Below are 19,935 nucleotides of genomic sequence, written 5' to 3' on the forward strand. Positions count from 1 at the left end.
AACCAATCCGATCACTTCTTTCATATTCAACATGAGGGAGCAAATTAAAGCTGGAATCTGATTGGTTGCTGCGGACATGACGGTTTCTCTCAGCATAGTTTTTATCCACACTGAAGGATGATGTAGGAGCCAATCAGAATCCTACTTTCATTTTTCCAGAGCAAACGTTAAGATGTAAGCTGCGCTCTGACTGGCTAGTACAATTCCCTATCAGATATGTTTCTGTGATCTCATTGGTTACTACAGAGCAACCAATTAAATTCGGGCTATCGTTTGTAAAGCGCACACTGCACGATATAAGCCGTGCTCTGATTGGTTGCTATAGTCTGCCTAGATTCTACAGGCGGCAGCTCTCCTCGCTCCTTGGTTCCGGCGTCAGATCCGGCTCGCTCAGTCAGTCAGTGTGTACACGCGGGGTGGGCGGCTCTAGGCCCGGGCCTGCCCTCTCTGGACAGACATATGTGCGGGCTCTGCCCCCAGGGAGGTGTGCCTGTTGTATAACTACAGCGGGGGGCTCCGGCGCTCACTATGGGAATGCTCGGACTTCTGTCTAACATGGCCGCCCTGAGAGCTGCGAGCCGGCTGCTGGCACACAGTGAGTGCAGGGTCTGCTTCCTGCTAACCCCGGGTGTGATTACACAGAGGAGGGGGCTGGGACACCATGCTGCATCCTGTATACTGTACTGTGTGTGCTCCATGACCCCTGTATACTGCACTGTATATGATTGACCTCTGTATATACTGTACTGTATATTCTGGCTCCTGTATTGTACCTTCTGACAGCTATATACTGACTGCTGTACAGTATGTATATATAATATATTGCATTGTACTATATATACATTGGCAGCTGTACTGCACAGTACATTCTGACTTCTATATACTGCACTGTGTTGTGTACACTGGCTGCTGTACTGTATATTGTCACCATTACTGACTGCTGTACTGCGGTATATCTATCCTGAGCTCTATATATCGAGCTGCACCGTATCTATTTACTGCTGTGCTGCACTGTATACTCTAGCCTCTGTATACTATGCAGTATATTTTGACTGCTGTTCTGCACTGTTTATACCCAGCTGTATATATTAACAACTCCACTGCACTGTGTACGACTTCTATGTAGAGCATATACTGTATATTTTCTATATGTTGTACTTCACTGTGTATACTGTTATCTCTATTGTGCACTGTATACTGTGACCGTTATATACTGAAATGTATATACTCTGCTTTGTACACTGTATAGTCTGACCGCTGTACTGCACTATATACTGAAAGCTGTAATGCACTGTATTCACTGACTTCTGTATACTGCACTGTATAGACACACCGCTGTATATTCTGACTGCTTTACTGCACTTTATATACCAACCTCTGTATACACTGACTTCTATATACTGACTGCTGTGCTGCACTGGTGCCAGGGTCTGGAAAGAGGTGACTGGGATGGCAAGGCCTGGAACAGAAGACAGGTCCCACACTGAGCTACACTAGGGGGCGCTGTGTCCTACATGAGCATTGTCTACTAGACTCAGCGCAACCTGTAGCAAAACTACAGCTCCCAGCCTGTATATTGTATGTATACATGTAGCCTTATAATACAGCTCTCAGACATCTGCCATAAAGGTTTGGGCCCCATCTGTAACTAGTGCATGTTACATAATATGAGTGTCCTTACATAACACTGAGCAGGACGGCCGGCAGGAGCCACAAAGAGGAAGAGCAAGTGTTACAACTACTACAAAACCCAGCAATAATCTGTTATTGTATACTTGCTATACATTGCATCAATGGGGCAGGACCCCTGATAGGTTAAAGATCATTTTAATGTCCCTTTAAGTCAGAGCTTACACCATTTACTGCAAAGAGCGCCCCTCAGAGGCAGCATACACCATTATATGCTAGAACTGGCTCCAGAAGTGACATTAGCGAACCCATTTTATGGTGTGTAGCTGCAGCTTGCAACTTTTTATTGTCCGTCATTGTAAAAATGACCCAGTTCGTGATCATTTAGGAAGTGCGACATGTTGTGCCAAATAATCGTGACCGGACTATAAGAGGTGACAGCGGTGTTATAAAACTGCCTATGGTTACTCTCCTTCACCCTATACAGTGACATCTGCTGGTTATACATCAGTATTACAACTACTAACATTTTCAAGACTTGGGCACTCCAGCAGCTGCGAAACCCAAACTCCAGACATGCTCAATTCACTTCTCTGGGGGTTCCAGGAACAGCAGAGCTAGTGGGTATGCTGGGAGTTGTAGTTTCACAAGAGCTGGGGAAAAAAATGAACCCGCACACGTTACTGACTGATGTTTTCATTTCTGCAGCTCTAAAGTCGGAGACTTCAGTGACTTCATTGAATCATCGGTTGAAATCTACAGCGGCAGCTGCTGCAGCAATGGAGGGCGTAGAGGCAAAGGCTCGTGTGCACCCTGATAAGAGGTATACGCCACATGTCTGTTATGGGTGTGAAGCCAGGTCAGCCAGGTCTCAGCTAGTGGGGATTTTTTTTTTTCTATGAATGCTGCAACATATGTCACTTAAGAGGAACTTGTCAGGGTGGTTTTGGACACTAAACCACCCACAGGTACCTGAGGACCGAGGGTTTATTTTTCTAATAGCCCTCTTTTAATGCCATCTGTGCCCGCAATAATAACAAAAAAATATTTATACTTGCCTGTCTTATATTCCTGTGCGCATGTACAGTGAAGCCTGAACTGTGTTCCCAGCACACAAAAACACCCAGGAGCACCAGAGGTGAGTATAATGGTTTCTTAAAGGGATCCTATCACTAAAAAGCAATTTTTTTTTTTTTTGTCCCTAAAACATTGGAATAGCCTTAAGAAAGGTTATTCTTCTCCTACATTTAGATGTCTTCTCTGTGCCGCCGTTCGGTAGAAATCCCAGTTTTCGTCGGTATGCAAATGAGTTCTCTCACAGTACTGGGGGCAGTCCCAATCCTGTGAAAGAACTCCCCAACGATGCCTCCATCTTCTTCAGAAACGGCCTCTCTGCACGTCTTTTTCTGGAGCTGGGTTCAATCTTCCAGGCCTCGGACAGAGCCGACTGTGCATGCCCGGGCCACAAGAAAATGGCCGCTTACTTATTGTGTAAGTGGCCATTTTACACGCCCAGCGCCGGAAGAAGACGCGTGAAGAGCCCGTTCCTGAAGAAGATGGAGGCAGCGCTGGAGATTTCTCTCTCTTAAGGCTATTCCTATGTGTTAGGAACAAAACAATGCTTTTTAATGATAGAATCCCTTTAATACAAGCACAGATGGCATTTCTGCAGGTCTATATGGGGTCTGACATAAGGTTCTGTGGGTAGTTTAGTGTCCCATACAGACCTGACCTTTTCCCTTTAAACTGTATTGGAAGTGTCCAGACAGGATAAAAGTCTCCTTGATGTGTTATTGTAGTGCTCACCGTATGCTGAAATCTAGATGGCCGCTATCATTTCTACAATATTCTACTTCTGATTACTCAGATTGTGTATATGTCATAATATTTTCCAGGAAACCTAAAACCGGGATCCTTATGTTGAACATGGGAGGTCCGGAGACACTCGATGACGTCCACGATTTCCTCCTTAGATTATTTTTAGACAAAGATCTCATGACCCTTCCAGCACAGAGGTAACTATGACAAAAAACACATCAACTTCCAGCCCTGCCATATACCATGCTGTCTGTACCTGGTGATACTGGTTATGTCAGGTATAGCAGGGTAAGGATAGCCTGCAATAATGACATGGATAATAATAAGTAAGCGGCCATTTTTCTTGTGGCCTGTGGGCATGCACAGTCGGCTTGGCCCTAGGCCTAGGAGTTTGAACCCAGCTCGGGAAGAAGATGCGCAGAGAGGCCGTTCCTGAAGAAGATGGAGGCGGCGCTGGAGAGTACTCTCGCAGCATTGGGGACACCCTCAGTGCTGTTTGAGCGCTGGGGCCCGCCCCCAGTGCTGTGAGAGAACTCATTTGCATAGAGACAAAAACTGGGATTTCTACCGAATGGCAGCGTGGAGAAAACATCTAAAGGTAGAAGAAGAATACCCTGTCTGGCTTGAGAAAGCGCCCGCAGCAGGCCTGAAACGGCTGTTGCTTCCGCCGCTCATGCCATCACTCCCTCCCGTCATGTTTTTACCAATGTACCAATAAAGGACTTACCGTATTTTCTGGACTATAAGGCGCACATAAAATCCTACGAATTCCTCAGAAATCGTAAGTGCGCCTTATAGTCCGGTACGCCTTATATATGGAAGTGGCGGCACACGAGGAGTTAAGCGGCGGCCGCCGGCAAAGTCTGCCTGCTGCTTCCATGCATTGCAATGGGAGCGCGCTATTCAAATAGTATTCGTTCATCTCTAACTTCAATTGTAACTTCTTACAATTGAAGTTAGAGATGCGTGAATACTATTTGAATAGCGCGCTCCCATTACAATGTATGGAAGCGACCGCCGCCGGCAAAGTCTGCCTGCTGCTTCCATGCATTGCAATGGGAGCGCGCTATTCAAATAGTATTCGTTCATCTCTAACTTCAATTGTAACTTCTTACAATTGAAGTTAGAGATGCGTGAATACTATTTGAATAGCGCGCTCCCATTACAATGTATGGAAGCGACCGCCGCCGGCAAAGTCTGCCTGCCGCTTCAAACGATTCTACCATTAAAATAAGTTCTTTCCTCTGACCACGTCGGAATAGCCTTAAAGGCTATTCGTCTCCTACCTAGCTGCGTCCTCCCCTTCTGTGTCGTCTTCTATGGGCCTCATGGATGACGCATGCGCAGTCGGCTCTGGCTGCGAGAGCCTGTTAGAGCCGACTGCGCATGCGCCATCCATGAGGCCCAAAGAAAACAACACAGAGGGGAGGACGCAGCGCTGGCTAAAGGTAGGAGACGAATAGCCTTTAAGGCTATTCCGACGTAGTTAAGAGGACAGAACTTATAAATGGTAGAATCCCTTTAACTCCTCGCGTGCCGAGCGCTTCCATTGATTTCAATGGAAGCGTGCCATTGAAATGGATAGAAGCGGCTCGCATGTGGGGGGTTAAGCGGCCGCCAGCAAAATCGGCGTGCCGCCGCTTTCCATCACATATAAGGTGCACCGGACAGCGCTGCGCCTTATAGTTCAGTGCGCCTTATATATGGACCTAGGCAGGACTATAAGGCGCTCATGGGCAATGCGCCTTATAGTCCGCAAAATACGGTATTTAAAAAAAAAAAAAAAAACACTGTTGGGTAAGTGCCCCCCCATTTTTTTATTTTTTGCTCTTGTTTTTCTATATTCACACGGCTAGTGGCGGGATGTAGAGCACCCCCGTAAATGAGTATCTATAGTTGTAAACCACTTGGAGAAAGCCTTCTTTATGTCTGCTAGGAATTAACTGGCAAATGTGAATGAACCTTGAAAAAGGTAGTAGTGCCACTTAGCTCTTTTTCAATGTTTCTTAAAGGGGTTGGCCACTTTCAGATTAATATTGACAAACAAATGTACAATAAAAAGATATACAATTTTCCAATATACTTTCTGTATCAATTCCTGACGGTTTTCTAGATCTCCGCTTGCTGTCATTCATTCTGTTACTTCTAGTGGATAAAAGTCTGACCATGGTCATGTGATTTACGGTCCATGGTCATGTGATGAGCACACAGGTCTGATTACTGTGCTGTGACTGTAACGAGCGGCACCTGTGTGCTCATCACATGACCATGGACCGTAAATCACATGACCATGGTCAGACTTTTATCCACTAGAAGTAACAGAATGAATGACAGCAAGCAGAGATCTAGAAAACTGTGAGGAATTCATATAGAAAGTAGATTGGAAAATTGTATATCTTTTTATTGTACATTTGTTTGTCAATATTGGTCTGAAAGTGGCCAACCCCTTAAGGCTATTCCTACTTGTGATCGAGGAATAAATGTGATTTTAATGGTAGAATCCCTTTAATTCAGTACAGGGAATGTATTGGTAAGCTGTATTATTGATTCCTTTAAAATCGTTACCTGTCCTGCAATGGTGACATGCCAGCCATCCCACTGTAGCCAGAGTCTTGTGTGGGTGCTCAGCTTGTCTGGGACACATGACAAGAACTATCAGGACCACAGGAGCGTTGGTGCTGAACTATCAGGGAATTACAGGTAACTGTAAGGGTTAGTTCACATGTAAATAACATGTGGCTTATTTTGGCACCCGAAAAAAAAAAAAAGCTTCCTAATTAGGAAGCTTTTTTTGGACCTTGCCAAGCTTTTTTCCCCTCCTGTAAAGTGAAATGGGCTGAAAAAACCGCGTCGCGTTTTTTTCCACGCGTTTTTTTGCAAAAAAAAGCGTTGCTTATTTTTGAAAAAAAAAAAAAACGCGCGGAAAAATAGTGTGGTTTTCGCCTCCCATTCACTTCTGTTGCTTTCTTCAGGCGAAAAACGCCTTCTTTTTCTCTGCTAGCAGTCTGCATAGACCACTATTGTAAAGGGGCTGATTTTGAAGCGAAATCCGCTCTCAAAATCAGCCTCTTTGCCCCCGTGTGAACCAGCCCTAAAAGTAATAACTGTTGTATCTGAAAATTCCCCATGTTGGGAGTATTAAAGGATTGTCTTTTCTCTCTTATCTTATCTCATGCTCTGTACTTCCCTAATTTTTTTTTTATAATCCTGGACAAACCTTTTGATTGGTTGCAGCAGACCCTAGTAACTAAAATTGCTGCCACTTCTTGTGTACAAATCTTACCACTGTACACATAGGAGCACATCATAAGACACCATGGAGGCGGAGGTTGTGTCACATTATCTCCAAACCACAAGCACATGACGTCTGATCTGCTTCTACAGATAGCCAAAGCCTTTGGGTCATCTCCTTCCAAGTTATTAAAAGAATATTTCCCTATATTTCTATTCTATTTGTAAATTCCTATTTCTGGGTACATTGGCTTATAGTAGACATGTGGGGCTGTCGCTGCTCCCGCAGGATCCCATGTACTGGTCTTGTATCTGAAGCAATAACCTATTTTGTTTTTACAGTAAGCTTGGACCTTTCATTGCCAAACGCCGCACGCCGAAAATTCAAGAACAATACCGGAAAATCGGTGGTGGATCCCCTATTAAAAAATGGACGGAGCTTCAAGGAGAAGGCATGGTGAAACTGCTGGATGAACTGTCCCCGGCGACAGGTGAGGTTATGGGTCGCAGACCATTTTCTTCTTGTAGCGCTAAAATTTGCGCAGATCTTCTGTGATCCACAGAAGAAACTGGTGGTTAGGGTTTAGATAGAATGTCCTGTATTATGGATCTGTTATGTATGGAGCTACGATAGGTTTGTCTTAGCTGTACATGAAACCTCTGCTGTACCATGCTGAGACATTCATCTCCCCTATGCCTTGTCATGTTCGTCTGCCCTAAAAACATTTCGTACATGTCACCTTAGGCCCAGTTCCCATCTGCTCATGGGGTTTCTGTTCAGGGGGTCCGCTTGGGGATCTCCCGAATGGAAACCTAATCCGCATAAAAAAAGCAGTTAGCTTAGGAAACCTGCAGACCCCTAGACTATAATGGGGTCCATATGGTTTCCGCACGAAAAAAAAAAATGCAGAGAGTAAAGTGCTGCTTGTAGGACTTTTCTCTCCATATTTTTTTTATGCAGAGAGGGGAACGGAATCCCTGAATGCAGATGTGAACTGGGCCTTAGAAAGTCTATACACCACATGAGCGTTTCCTAAGAGGTTCTGCTCACTTTAGAGGTGGCATTTACTAGTAAAAATGCTCCACATCGGGGCTTAGAGAGAACCTTTCACCTCCTGGGGCACATGCAGTTTACTACAGCGCTAGAAAGCTCACTATTGACTTTCCCATTCTGTGTCCCCGGTGAAGAGCTATCGGTGCCAGTACCGTAGCTCTTCACTGTCAGAATGGCGTTGCTGAAAGTCAGTCAGGTACGCCACTCCTCACAGCAGCGCCTATTGTGCTGTACTGTGAGAGTGGTGAGGAACGCCCCCTCCCCCTCCTGATAGTGCTCGTCCATAGATGAATACTGGGGGGGTTCTTCACCACTCAGCGTAATCGCCGGGCGGTAAGGAACGCCCCCTCTCACAGTACAGCACTATAGGCTCTGCTGTGAGGAAGGCTGTTCCAGACTGACTGTCAGCAACGCCCTTCTGACAGTGAAGATCTACAGTACCGGCACCGATAGCTCTTCACCAGGGGCACAGAATGGGAAAACTGTCGGCTTTCTAGTGGTATATTAAATCGCATGTACCCCATTAGATTTGGCATTGACATCCCTAGACAGTCAGGAGGGGGCCTAACAACTCAGGGTTATTTCTAGGCTGTGAGGAATGGCCCCACTACGCTCCACCACCTCCCCCCTCCCTCAACCGTACTCCTCCATAGCCTTACATTTATCCAGCCTTATAAGGCCCGCCCATCTGACAATGGAGGGATATCAGTGCCAATCTAAAAGCACCTATATCTCTGGCAGCTTGGCACATACTGGCAAAGCTGACAGTGTTCTAGATACAGGTAGTGGTATATAATACCGTCATTGTCAGAGGACTTAAAAGGTCACCTTACACATGTGCCAGTGAATATAATTAGATAGATAGGAGGAATATCTGTAGTCTAAATCTAACATTTCATTTACCTGCTTAGGGTTAGGGGGATATCGTCACTCCTTAGGGAGAGACCACCATATAGGTGTGTGGAGTCTTATTAAGCCATTTGCGCTCCACTGTGCAAGGGAACATGGGAAGAATATGCAAATCTGCCTTCCATGATGTAATTAGGAAGCCAGTGCCTCAGTCACGCAGCCCAATAGAGGGCGCTCCCTTTAACGTCATGCCCGACCTTCCCAGAGGCCTTTGCTGCAATGATGTGGGATTTTACCAAGTACAGTCTCTCAGCCGAGGACAGCTGTTTCGATCTCATTGGATGTCTTCAGCCTGGCACAGTGAAGACTGACTTGACAGAGGTGAGAGGCTTGAAGACAGAGTTAAGGGGATATCGTCACTCCACAGGGAGAGACCACCATTTAGGTGTGTGAAGTCTTATTAAGCCATGAGCGTTCCACTATGCAAGGGACCATGGGAAGAATATGCAAATCTGTCTTCCATGATGTAATTTACCTGCATACTCAACTTGGTCAAGTGTGGTCTTTCATCTCGATTTTTGTAGCATTTATTATGCAAAAAAATGCATTGTGCACCTGGCATGTTACATGTATATAAGAACGTTTACAATCTAGAATTTACTCTTTCTAATCCAATGCACCATGAGCAGATTATTTAATGCTCCTCTCCTTCCTTTGACAGCACCTCATAAATATTACATTGGTTTCCGATATGTCCATCCGCTTACCGAAGCTGCTATTGAAGAAATGGAAAAAGACGGTGTAGAGAGAGCCATTGCCTTCACACAATACCCCCAGTATAGCTGTTCTACTACAGGTGAGTCTGTTGACAGCCAAGACCTTTAAAGGGGTTATTCAGTTTCTAACATTGATGGTCTGTCTTTAGAATAGGCCATCAATATTAGATCTGCCGCGGCCCTGACACCCAGGACTCCCACAGATCGCCAGTCACATCTAGTATTTCTGAATATGGTGGTCACATCACTCGAGCAGAGCTGGATATTTGAGCACATTCTGTAATATTATTTTATTCTTTTCTATATTTTTGTCTTCTCGTTGTGCAGGGAGCAGCTTGAACGCCATTTATCGCTACTATAAATCTAAAGGTGCAAATCCCAGCATGAAGTGGAGCCTTATAGACAGATGGCCGACACATCCTCTCCTTATCCAGGTAAGATCACAAGTGATTCTAGTGTTCAGCGTTTCACAGCTGCTCTTAGGTTTTGACACCGATATAATTTTACCCCTCAGTGTTTTGCTGATCACATCCAAAAAGAACTGAACATGTTTCCTGAAGAGAAGAGGGCAGACGTGGTCATTCTCTTCTCTGCACACTCTCTGCCAATGTCGGTATGTACAGATACATTTTGTGGGAAGTTTTGGAAATGTGTGGGATTTTTTTTTTGTTTTTTTTACAGGCGAAAATGGACGACCCTTTTAGAGTTTAAATAAGCCGGGGGCTTATACTCTCCTGCCCCTGTCGCTCTGATGTCCTCTGCTCTGGCGGTGTCTCCCAGTGCTATGCTGACTCTCTTTTTGGCCTCAGAAGTCACGTGACCGCTGAGCCCAATCAGCAAAGGCCCTGAATGTCACTACCTGTGACATCATGGGTCCTCTTCCTGAGGCCGCTGATTGGCCGCAGCAGTCACATGACTGTTGTGCTGAAGCTGCTGATTGGGCACAATGCCGGAAGAGACCAGGGAGAGCAAACTAACCGAGATGACAACAGAGCAACTGGGACAGCTGAATGTGTGGTTTTGGTTTTTTTTTCCACTGCCCTTCAGATTTAGGCTGGGGCCCCATGGGACGTAAATGCCGCAATTTGCCCTCATGCGGGAAAAATCGCGGCGTTCTACAGTGCAAGCAAAGGGGATGGGATGCATGCAAATCCCATGCACACTTTGTGAAAGAAATCGCAGCGCGGACAAGCTGCGAACTTTCTGTTGCAAGCGCTGCAGAAAGAACCGCAGTGCATTCACGCCGCAGTTCTTTCCGCAGCGCATTAGCGCTGCGATTACGGCCCGTGAGGCCTTAGCCTATATTCAGCAAATTGCGTTTCGGCAGCTCTTAGGGCTAGTTCACACGTAAAAACCACCTGGCTTATTTTGGTCCTGAAAAAATTAGGAAGCGTTTTTTTGACCTTGAGGTGTTTTTTTGGAGCATTTTCTGGTAAAAAGAAAATGCCAAGCGGTTTCCCCCTCCACTAAAGTGAGTGGACTGTAAAAAAAAAAACATTTTCGTCACGTTTTTTTTTGCAAAAAAAAAGCTAGGCGTTTTTCGCCTCCCATTCACTTCTATTGCTTTCTTCAGACGGAATCCGCCTGAAGAAAGGTCATGTCGCTTCTTTTTTCTGCTCGCGGTCTCTATAGACCACCATTGTATGGAGGCAGATTTTGAGGCGAAATCTGCTGTCAAAATCTGCCTCATTGCCCCCGTGTGAACTATCCCTTAAGCTGGCCTGCTGCTGAACTTGTTCCTCACGCACCTCCTGTGATTGTTCTGGCATCTCAGCAGCTCGTTGGGATGCCATATAATGAGCGTGTTGTTGGGGTTGATCCGCCTGCTCCGGCGTTTCAGCAGTTCTTAAGCTGTCCTGCCGCTGTACTCGCTCCTCGCGCTGTGCCCGTGATTGTTCTACATCTCAGCAACTCGCTGGGACATCATATAATGAGCGTGTTGTTGGCGCCGATGATCTCTGTCAGCTCTGCTTGAGGAGAACTCTATGACTTCTGGCTTCCTTCATAGTTCTCGTTGTTATACAATTTTGCAACAAATTAGATTTTCTTTCCAGACTCCCACCTTTCATAAAGCAATAACATATCCCGGCGATATAAGGTCACTCCATAAGCCTTTCCGTAGTCTGTGATTCCACAGTAATACGTTACACTTAGTAAGAGGTTTGGGGACCTGACAAAGGGGTCTTACTGCTCTCTTTTTGCTTTACAGGTGGTAAATCGGGGAGACCCCTACCCACAGGAGGTTGGCGCTACAGTGCATAAAGTAATGGAAAAACTGAATTTCTCCAATCCTTACAGACTCGTATGGCAATCCAAGGTATGTTACTGTAGATCTGTGATTCCTTCTATACAATGTGCGGCCCCTCTTTGTCACTTGTTATGACTTTGCCATGTGACTCGTCTGGAAGGATTTGTAGTGTAAAGCCGATCACAAAGGACGTTATTATTGGAAACACTAGTTCTTTTAGATGTAAAGATCATGGCCATAAGGAATGCCTAAATCTATGGGATTAGTGGTGGGAACGTATATTAATAAAGTAAAAAATATGCAAATCTATTCTCCAGGATGTAATTAGGAGAAGAGTGCCTCTGTATACTGCCCTCTAGAGCACAGCCCCCTTAACATCATGCATGACTCAGTTAATAAGCCTACTGACATGATGCGGGTTTATTGCCAATTTAGTATTTCTATTCCAAAAGGAACAGATTCCCAGCTATGGACAGCGCTGTTTCGGTCTTTTGGACCTCCTCAGCATAGCACAGGGATACTGATTTGGCAGAGTGAGAGACTATAGACCAGGGTCAGGGGATAATCATACACATCAGGGAGAGTGTGTGCCTACATAGGCATACAGAGACTTACAAGTCATTCCTGCTCTGCTAGGGATTCTGGGTAAGAAATATGTAATTAGTAGAACAGTGCACTCTGTACGCCGCCCTCTAGAGGACAGCCTCCTTAATATCATGCATGACTCAGTTAATAAGCCTACTGACATGATGTAGGGTTTATTGCCAAATTAGTATTTCTATTCCAAAAGGCACTGTTCTCCTAATTACATCCTGGAGAATAGATTTGCATTTTTTTTTTTTTTTTTTTTTTTTTTTTTTTTTTAAATGTAGATTGTGAGCCCTACATAGAGCTCACAATGTACATTTTTCCATATCAGTATGTCTTTGGAATATGGGATGAAAATCCATGCAGACACGGGGAGAACATACAAACTCCTTGCAGATGGTTTTATGCCCTTGGCGGGATTTGAACACCAGGACTCCAGCGCTGCAAGGCTGCAGTGCTAACCACTGAGCCACCGTGTGGCCCCATCAGATTTGCATATTTTTTACCCACAATCCCTAGCGGAGCAGGAATGACTTGTAAGTCTCCGTACGCCTATGTAGGCACACACTCTCCCTAATGTGTATGATTATCCCCTGACCCTAATAAAGTAAAGTCAGTCACATCTGGCATCTCCAACAGAGATACAGACATTATCATAAAACAGCTATGTTATGTGTCAGTTTCATCTGCACACACTAGATGGCACTATCACACTATAGAAATTGATACCTTATTTCGTGTGACTTTATAGTGTTTTGCTAGATGTTTGTCTGCATTTATTTGGACGGTATTGTTAGTCATTTTATGGTATATGCTTTTAAAAGGGATTTCTGCAACTTACCGTTGGGATAGGTTTTCAATATGTCAGCCATCTATATGTGATTGGTGGTGGGGGGGGTTGCAGCATGCCAAGGCAAATGTTTTTGTTTCACAACCTTGCGAGAGAACTCTCCAGCGCCGCCTCCATCTTCTTCAGGAATGTCCTCTTCATGCGTGTTCTTCTGGCGCGAGCGGTCAAACTTCTAGGCCTCGAGCAGAGCCAGCTGTGCATGCCACAGGCCACAAGAAAATGGCCGCTTACTTACTGTGAAGTTTGTCAACTAGCGCTGTAAGAAGACACATGAAGAGGCCGTTCCTGAAGAAGATAGAGGCGGCGCTGGAGAGTTCTCTCTCTGCATTGGGGACGCCACCAGTGCTGTTTGAGCGCTAGGGACCGCCTCCAGAGAACTAATTTGCATACTGAGGAAAACCGAGATTTCTACCGAACGGTAGCGTGGAGAAGATATCTAAAGGTAGAAGAATAGCCTTTCTTAAGGCTATTCCTACGTGTTAGTCACAAAAAAAATTGTGTTTTACTGATAGGATCCCTTTAAATTAGACCTCAAAAGCGGTCTGCAAAAACTGTGCAACCTTACCCTAAAACAGCTCATCTGTTGCAGTGCCAAGAGTCTGATGTGACCATAATCTGCATTGCATATGCTTTGCCTCCTCAGGTTGGACCCATGCCCTGGTTAGGGCCATCTACAGATGAAACTATCAAGGGTCTCTGCCAGAAAGGGAAGAAAAATCTTCTGCTAGTCCCCATAGCCTTCACCAGCGACCATATAGAAACTCTCTATGAGCTGGATATAGAATACGCCGGACATCTGGGGAAAGAGGTAACAGTCACTCTGATTTCTATATTGTTGTTTTTGATTACTTTTTTTTTTTTTTTTTCTCTCCTCTGCGATTTGCTCCTGCATGTTTGAGACTGATGGATAAAATGGAGCTATGGGCACTCGTAGCAGATTTGCTTAAAAAAAATGCCTGTGACTGTTCCTTAGTAGAGATGAGCGAGTACTGTTCGGATGAGCCGATCCGAACAGCACGCTCCATAGAAATGAATGGATGCACCTGGTACTTCGGCTTTGACGGCGGCCGGCCGCTTAACCCCCCGCGTGCCGGCTACGTCCATTCATTTCTATGCGATCGTGCTGTTTGGATTGGCTGATCCGAACAGTACTCGCTCATCTCTATTCCTTAGGTCTAAATGGGGGGTTTGTAAAAACACAATGCAGAAAAAAATAACCTGCAGGCCAAAGCGTCCCCTGGTGCGGGTTTTGAACACTCAGCATGTGGGTCTGCAAAAGTTGAAAGCCAGGCCAGATTCCCTGGAGTTGAAGGTCTGCTGTGAGGTGACTGCTAAGGCTAGATTCACATGGAGGAATTTGCCCTGGGTTTGGAAGCCGATTCCATCTCCGAATCTGCCTCTCATTGTCTTCAGTGTGAGGGAGAGATCCCAGCAAGATGTGGGAAAAAATCAGTGACTTGCTTGACCTTGCTGCGGATTCTGCAGTTTTGCAGTCCATAGCGATTAGGTCTATTTATCCGGGCCTAATGTGCACAGGAATCCTATGGCTGAATACGGCGGCGGAAAATCAAGAGGAATTTAAGGGCTCGTTCACACAGGGCAAGAGGGGGCGGGTTCTGACGCCAAATCCATATCATAATCCGCCCCCTCACAATAGAATTCTATGTAGACCAGTAGATTCCTTTTTTTCATGAGCGGTATGTTCCGGCTCACGGAAAAAAGAAGAGGGCTGTACTTTCTTCAGGCGGATTCTGCAGCTGAGTCAGCCCCGGCATCCGCCTCGCGACAGCACCCTCCGGACTAAGCCCATTCATTGGAACCTACTCTGGAGGGGGAAGCTGCGACAGTCGCGGCAGGCGCATTTTGGTCCAATTCTGGTGCGGCTTTCTGCCTCCAAATCAGGACCACAATTTGCCATTCCATGCCCCGTGTGAACTATCCCTAAGGGTCCGTTCATACAGAGTTTTTTGGCGAGGATTTTGGTGCTGAATCCGTGTCAGAATCCACGTGGAAAAAACGCCTCCCCATAGAGTTCTATGGGTTCCGTTAGCGGTGGAAAAAAAAAAAAGCTTCCACCTGCAAAAACCAACACAGTCAATGAGGGGTGGTAAATCCAGGTGGAATTGGCAAAAACCACGTGCTAAAAATGCTAGCGTTTTTTTTTGTAGGTTCATACACTGTGCTGGAGGGAAAAAAAATACATTTCCTAATTCCTGGAGCTTTTTTTTTTTTTTTTTTTTTTTTTTCCTTGCCAAAAAATTCCGCGTGAACTCAGCCTAAGGTGAACAGAATCTTCTTGAAAATCAACGGCAAATTCTGCCATGTGCGTATAACCTTAAAGGGATTGTCCAAGATCTAGCAAAGTGGGATACTAAAAGTCCTATACACAGAGTAGGTCATCCGTATCAGATTGGCAGTCGGACCCTGACAGGACCCTAGTTGATCAGCTGTTTCAGCCTCCGCTAGGTATACAGCTGGAACTAGCTCTGCTTCAATTCAAGTGACTAGGAGCAGAGCTGCAGACACCACCACCGCGTACGGAGCTCTGTACACACCATACAACTACCTGTCCATACATGGTGACTGTGGTGCTCTGCTATCAGTCACTTACATAGAAGCAGATCTACTTCCTAGTCTGCGGCTTGTAGTGGCCAAAACAGGTGTAACCCCGACCAATGTGATACCGATGACCTTTCCTGTGGATAGGTCTTCGGTATCCAACTTTCTTAAGTCCTGGACAATCCCTATTAATGTTCCCCAATACTATTCCAAGTCCTGAAAAAAAATAAAGATCTGCTTGTGATTAACCCCAAATATCCCTGTCTACCCTCTTGTCATCCTCAAATGTGTCTTACAAGGCTAGAATAGGATACTGTTTAGTGCCGTCCTTGTAGTGTAGAGCTGCTTACGACCTGCCTAACCTGTTTCATGGAAGGTGCGGGATCAGCTAAAGGGGCTCTACAGTGTAATGACCCCACAAACCGCTCCATGTATCTCATCACCCAGGAGAAGGGTGTTAGCGTGCGGTCATACCTCCAGTTTAGGTTGAGGACTAATGATGAGTATCCTGAGCATGAGGATTCTTTATGATGGCCGTACTCTCATGCGCGCTGCTACTTTGCCTGTGTGACCAGTTAACCCTTTGAATTCTACAGTCCCTTGTGCACGCCCATCCGAATAGAGCTGCTGGTTGCAGGAGCAGGTTCTCTATTCTGCTCTATTCACTTCTATGGGACTGCCAGAAATGACCAAGAGCTATAGTCTAACTCCAGCAGTCCCATAGGGTATGAATGGAGCAGTAGCATGCATGCTCGACCTGACACTCCGTTCGGACAGGTGAGCGGACTGCTGCGAGTTCCAGCAGTCAGTGTTTCCCTATCATGCATGTGGATAACCTTAAATACCCGTAATGCCCCTTTAAAGAGATGACTACTACTTCCAAAACTTTCTCAGGTATGGCCAGCACTTGTAGTGTTTGGGTAAGTTCACAGGAGTTTTTTGGTCAGGATTTTGAGGCCCCTATCCTCCTCAAAATCCTGACCAAAAAGACAGCTCCCGTTGAAATCTGGAGCGGAGCGCGTGACTGGATGCCAGTGCACCGCACCGACTTTCAGTCACAGCCACCCGTATTTTGGACCGGAACCTGAGGCGGCCTCAGGTTCCGGTCCAAAAAACCCCATTTGAACTTATCATTACACATCACAGTCCATATGATACTAGTGGGCAGGTTGTAACTATACCGAGATCATCCATATGGTCCCCAGGGACCAAATTCTAATCCCTTCCGGACCACTGAATGTCTTCGAACCTCTGGATAGCTTCCATATAACTCTGCAGAGAAGTTTAGAAAGTCTGCAGCCACCGGAGAGGAACCTCACCTACTCCAGGTCTATGACGGGAAACTAACATGTTAATGGCGTCCACGGCACACTCGTCAAAGTTTTTCAGTAAGTTTTGTGCAGCCCACAGTATTTGCCCTTGCTCCAGTTAGTAGCCATGGGTTTCCTTACATCATAAGCGCAGTGTTGAGCAATGTAACAAACGACGGCCGCGAGACTCATTCCTCTTTCTCTTCGACTCTTTCAGTGCGGCGTTGAGAACATCAGACGCTCCGAATCTCTTAATGGAAATCCATTGTTCTCCAAGGTATCAGTATTGTTAAACTAGGTTTAATGCTATTGACTGCGGGCCGGTGATTATTGGTTCTTGCTTCTTACCGCTGGTACAATGCACAAAAATCCATTCTCGTTTTAAGTGGGAAGAAGCCAAGTTAGCATAAACACTCCCAGACTTACGTGGAGGCTATATACGCCGTACACAATTGGAAGAGACAGCCCGTGCTTAAAAGTCACAAGGTTTCCTTTGTACAATGTCTTCCCAGGGGTGCCTGGGATTGAGAATGGGGGAAAGCAGCACGGAGGAATCAATGAGGGAAAACTTGGAGATTTGCCTTAGTTTTGCTCTATTTGATTGCAGCCGGCGCTTTTTACGTCTGCAACAATGTTTACATTTTATCGGTTTTCTTTTGTCTAATTTAGCCTTTCCACTAATTTCTCTTTTTTTTTTTTTTTTTTTTTTTTTTTTCTCCTTTTCAGGCTCTTGCCGACTTAGTTCTTTCCCATCTCAAGTCCAATGAAATCTGCTCAAAACAGTTAACTCTACGCTGCCCGATGTGCGTTAACCCTGTGTGCGGAGAGGCGAAAGACTTCTTCGTGAATCAGAAGCTGTGAGGCCACACAGGAGAGAAGCACGAGCTTCCATAATTTTTTATTTTTTTTTGTTTGTTTGTTTTGTACTAGTAATAGTATAAACTATTTGGGGGGGAGGGGTTTAACAAAAAAAAATATACACAAATTGTGTAGATATAAATTTTTTTTATTTTTTTGTTAAATTTAAGAGTTATGCATTTTTATTTGCATATTTTTTGTATTAAGTTTCTCTCCGTCCTGAGCAGTCCTATGTGCTGGCTCAATAGCTAAAATTATTAGGCTATTGCGCTGGCTAAAGGTAGGCCGAGACGCATACTATTTAGGATGGGCTCACATCTGTGCCCCGGTCTTCGCTTTGAAGGTTTCTGTCTTCTGCCCAAGAAATTGGACAGGAGGTGGAAACCGGAAGTCAGTTTTCAAACCCATTCACTTGAATGGGTTTGCAAAGTGAGCGTCTTCTGCCTGTCTGCGGCGAAACCGTTTTGTTTGTTTTTTACCGGACACAAAGTCGGACATGCAGGACATTTGTGTCCGGTTAAAAAAAACAAAACAACTTTTCGCCGCGGAGACCAGAAGACGCTCACGGGCGGACACTGACTGCTGGGTTTCCGTCTCCTGCCCAGAAGATGGAAACCCACAAAGCGGAGATTGAGCACAGGTGTGAACCAGCTCTAAAAGGGGACTTGCAGCCACATATAGGCCATCGGTGTATGGTTGGTGGGGTGACCTGGACCCTGCACGGATTAGCTGTGTCAGCTGGTGCTGGAAGCTGCTGCTGGTGTGGGGTACAAGGAGCTCTGCGCATGTAACATGAATAGGAGCTGAGCTGCTTCTTCCCCCATCCAGAGGCATCTGGATCAGTTGCATATTTATGGGATTTGTTTAGCAGACCCTCACCAATGATTTGTCCCATAAATAGGTCACCACGTTGCTGAAAAGTTGTTTGCAGAGTAAAGAGTGGCTGCAACAGCAATGGGAAATGTATATGAAGCTCTTATATTTTCCCTTCTGTTAAATCCACGTCCGGCTTTGGCTCAAAACACTCGGCGTCAATAAAAAGTGATTTTCTGTAATTTTGGGCCTTAGTCTTAATGGGGTTTTTAGTCTTGAGGCGCTATAGGGTTAGGCTATGAGATCACTTTCTGATTGCTGTGGGTCTGATGGTCCTGATTTAGCACGGCTACCCTCATTACTGCCCTGCACAGTAGCGCCTCATCTACCCTATGTGCAAGTGAATGATGCAAGCTGCAGTTTTAGGGGGCATTCCCACGGAGTAAAGTGGTGCTGATCAAAACTCTCTCATTGACTTCAATGGGTTATGTTCCGTGCGGGACACCCAGGGCTGCACTACAGGGGAAGCTTTAGTAAAAGCAGCACCAAATCGGGGTTATAGCCACTCCATTTTTTGGGGGGGGATGGCTGAATACACATTACTCAGAAAGTTTTGGCATGTCTTAGCTATATGTCATCACTTTGTTGTACTAAAATTTCATTATGATCCCCCTAACTAGGGATCCTACCTGTATTGCCTGAGAGCTGTCAGATATTACGTACCCTTTGGGGGTAAGGTAAAAGGTCTGGCTGAACAAAATGATAGATACACAGGACTCGGACTGTTCGTGATTTCTTCCTCCCAAAAAAATGAAGACACAGCACTTGTTTATGTTTATATTATCAGGCCTTACAATTCAACTAGGTTCCATCCAATGAAAATGATGCCTTTAAGTCGCTGTTCCAATCAGAATTGCTATACCATATGAGACATGCATTAAATATATTGTTCCTATGTGTGAAATACCCTGACAAAAGAGCGTTTCTTCACATTACGCCGTGAGCAGTAATAGACAACGAAATACGCAGAGGAAGATGGAGCTGTGTAAAATTAGACAATGGTCGGTATAGTAAACCGAATTTTTTAACCCTTTAAGCTATATTCTGTTTAAGCTACCTGATCTCACTTAGGGTATTTACACACACAGCTGAAATCCACAGCAGGGAATACAAAAAACACGCCCCAAGTGGATTGTACTGGATGACAATGCAGCAATCCTATAGGGTGTTATGGATGCCATATTATGGCTCTTTTTAAGTCGTGGCTTGTGTTATACGCCTGAGGCCTTGAAGAAGTGTCTTGTAAAATGTTGTTGCACTGACCTTGATGGTAAAACCCTTGACAGCCTGCA

General features: G+C 45.3%; 1 protein-coding gene across 1 annotated transcript; it reads left to right on the plus strand.

Annotated features, from left to right (window-relative positions):
* The first annotated feature begins 233 nt into the window (after nucleotides 1-233).
* Nucleotides 234-18,825, plus strand: FECH (ferrochelatase). Its single transcript, XM_075268625.1, has 11 exons — nucleotides 234-595; nucleotides 2,338-2,452; nucleotides 3,525-3,644; nucleotides 7,021-7,169; nucleotides 9,303-9,437; nucleotides 9,685-9,791; nucleotides 9,872-9,970; nucleotides 11,567-11,674; nucleotides 13,687-13,851; nucleotides 17,130-17,189; nucleotides 17,639-18,825. Exons 1-11 carry the CDS (start codon nucleotides 529-531, stop codon nucleotides 17,771-17,773), a joined length of 1,260 nt encoding a protein of 419 aa, XP_075124726.1. The 5' UTR covers nucleotides 234-528; the 3' UTR covers nucleotides 17,774-18,825.
* Nucleotides 18,826-19,935: the final 1,110 nt, after the last annotated feature.

This window comes from Leptodactylus fuscus, chromosome 1, assembly GCF_031893055.1.
Source record: "Leptodactylus fuscus isolate aLepFus1 chromosome 1, aLepFus1.hap2, whole genome shotgun sequence".
Classification (NCBI taxonomy): domain Eukaryota; kingdom Metazoa; phylum Chordata; class Amphibia; order Anura; family Leptodactylidae; genus Leptodactylus; species Leptodactylus fuscus.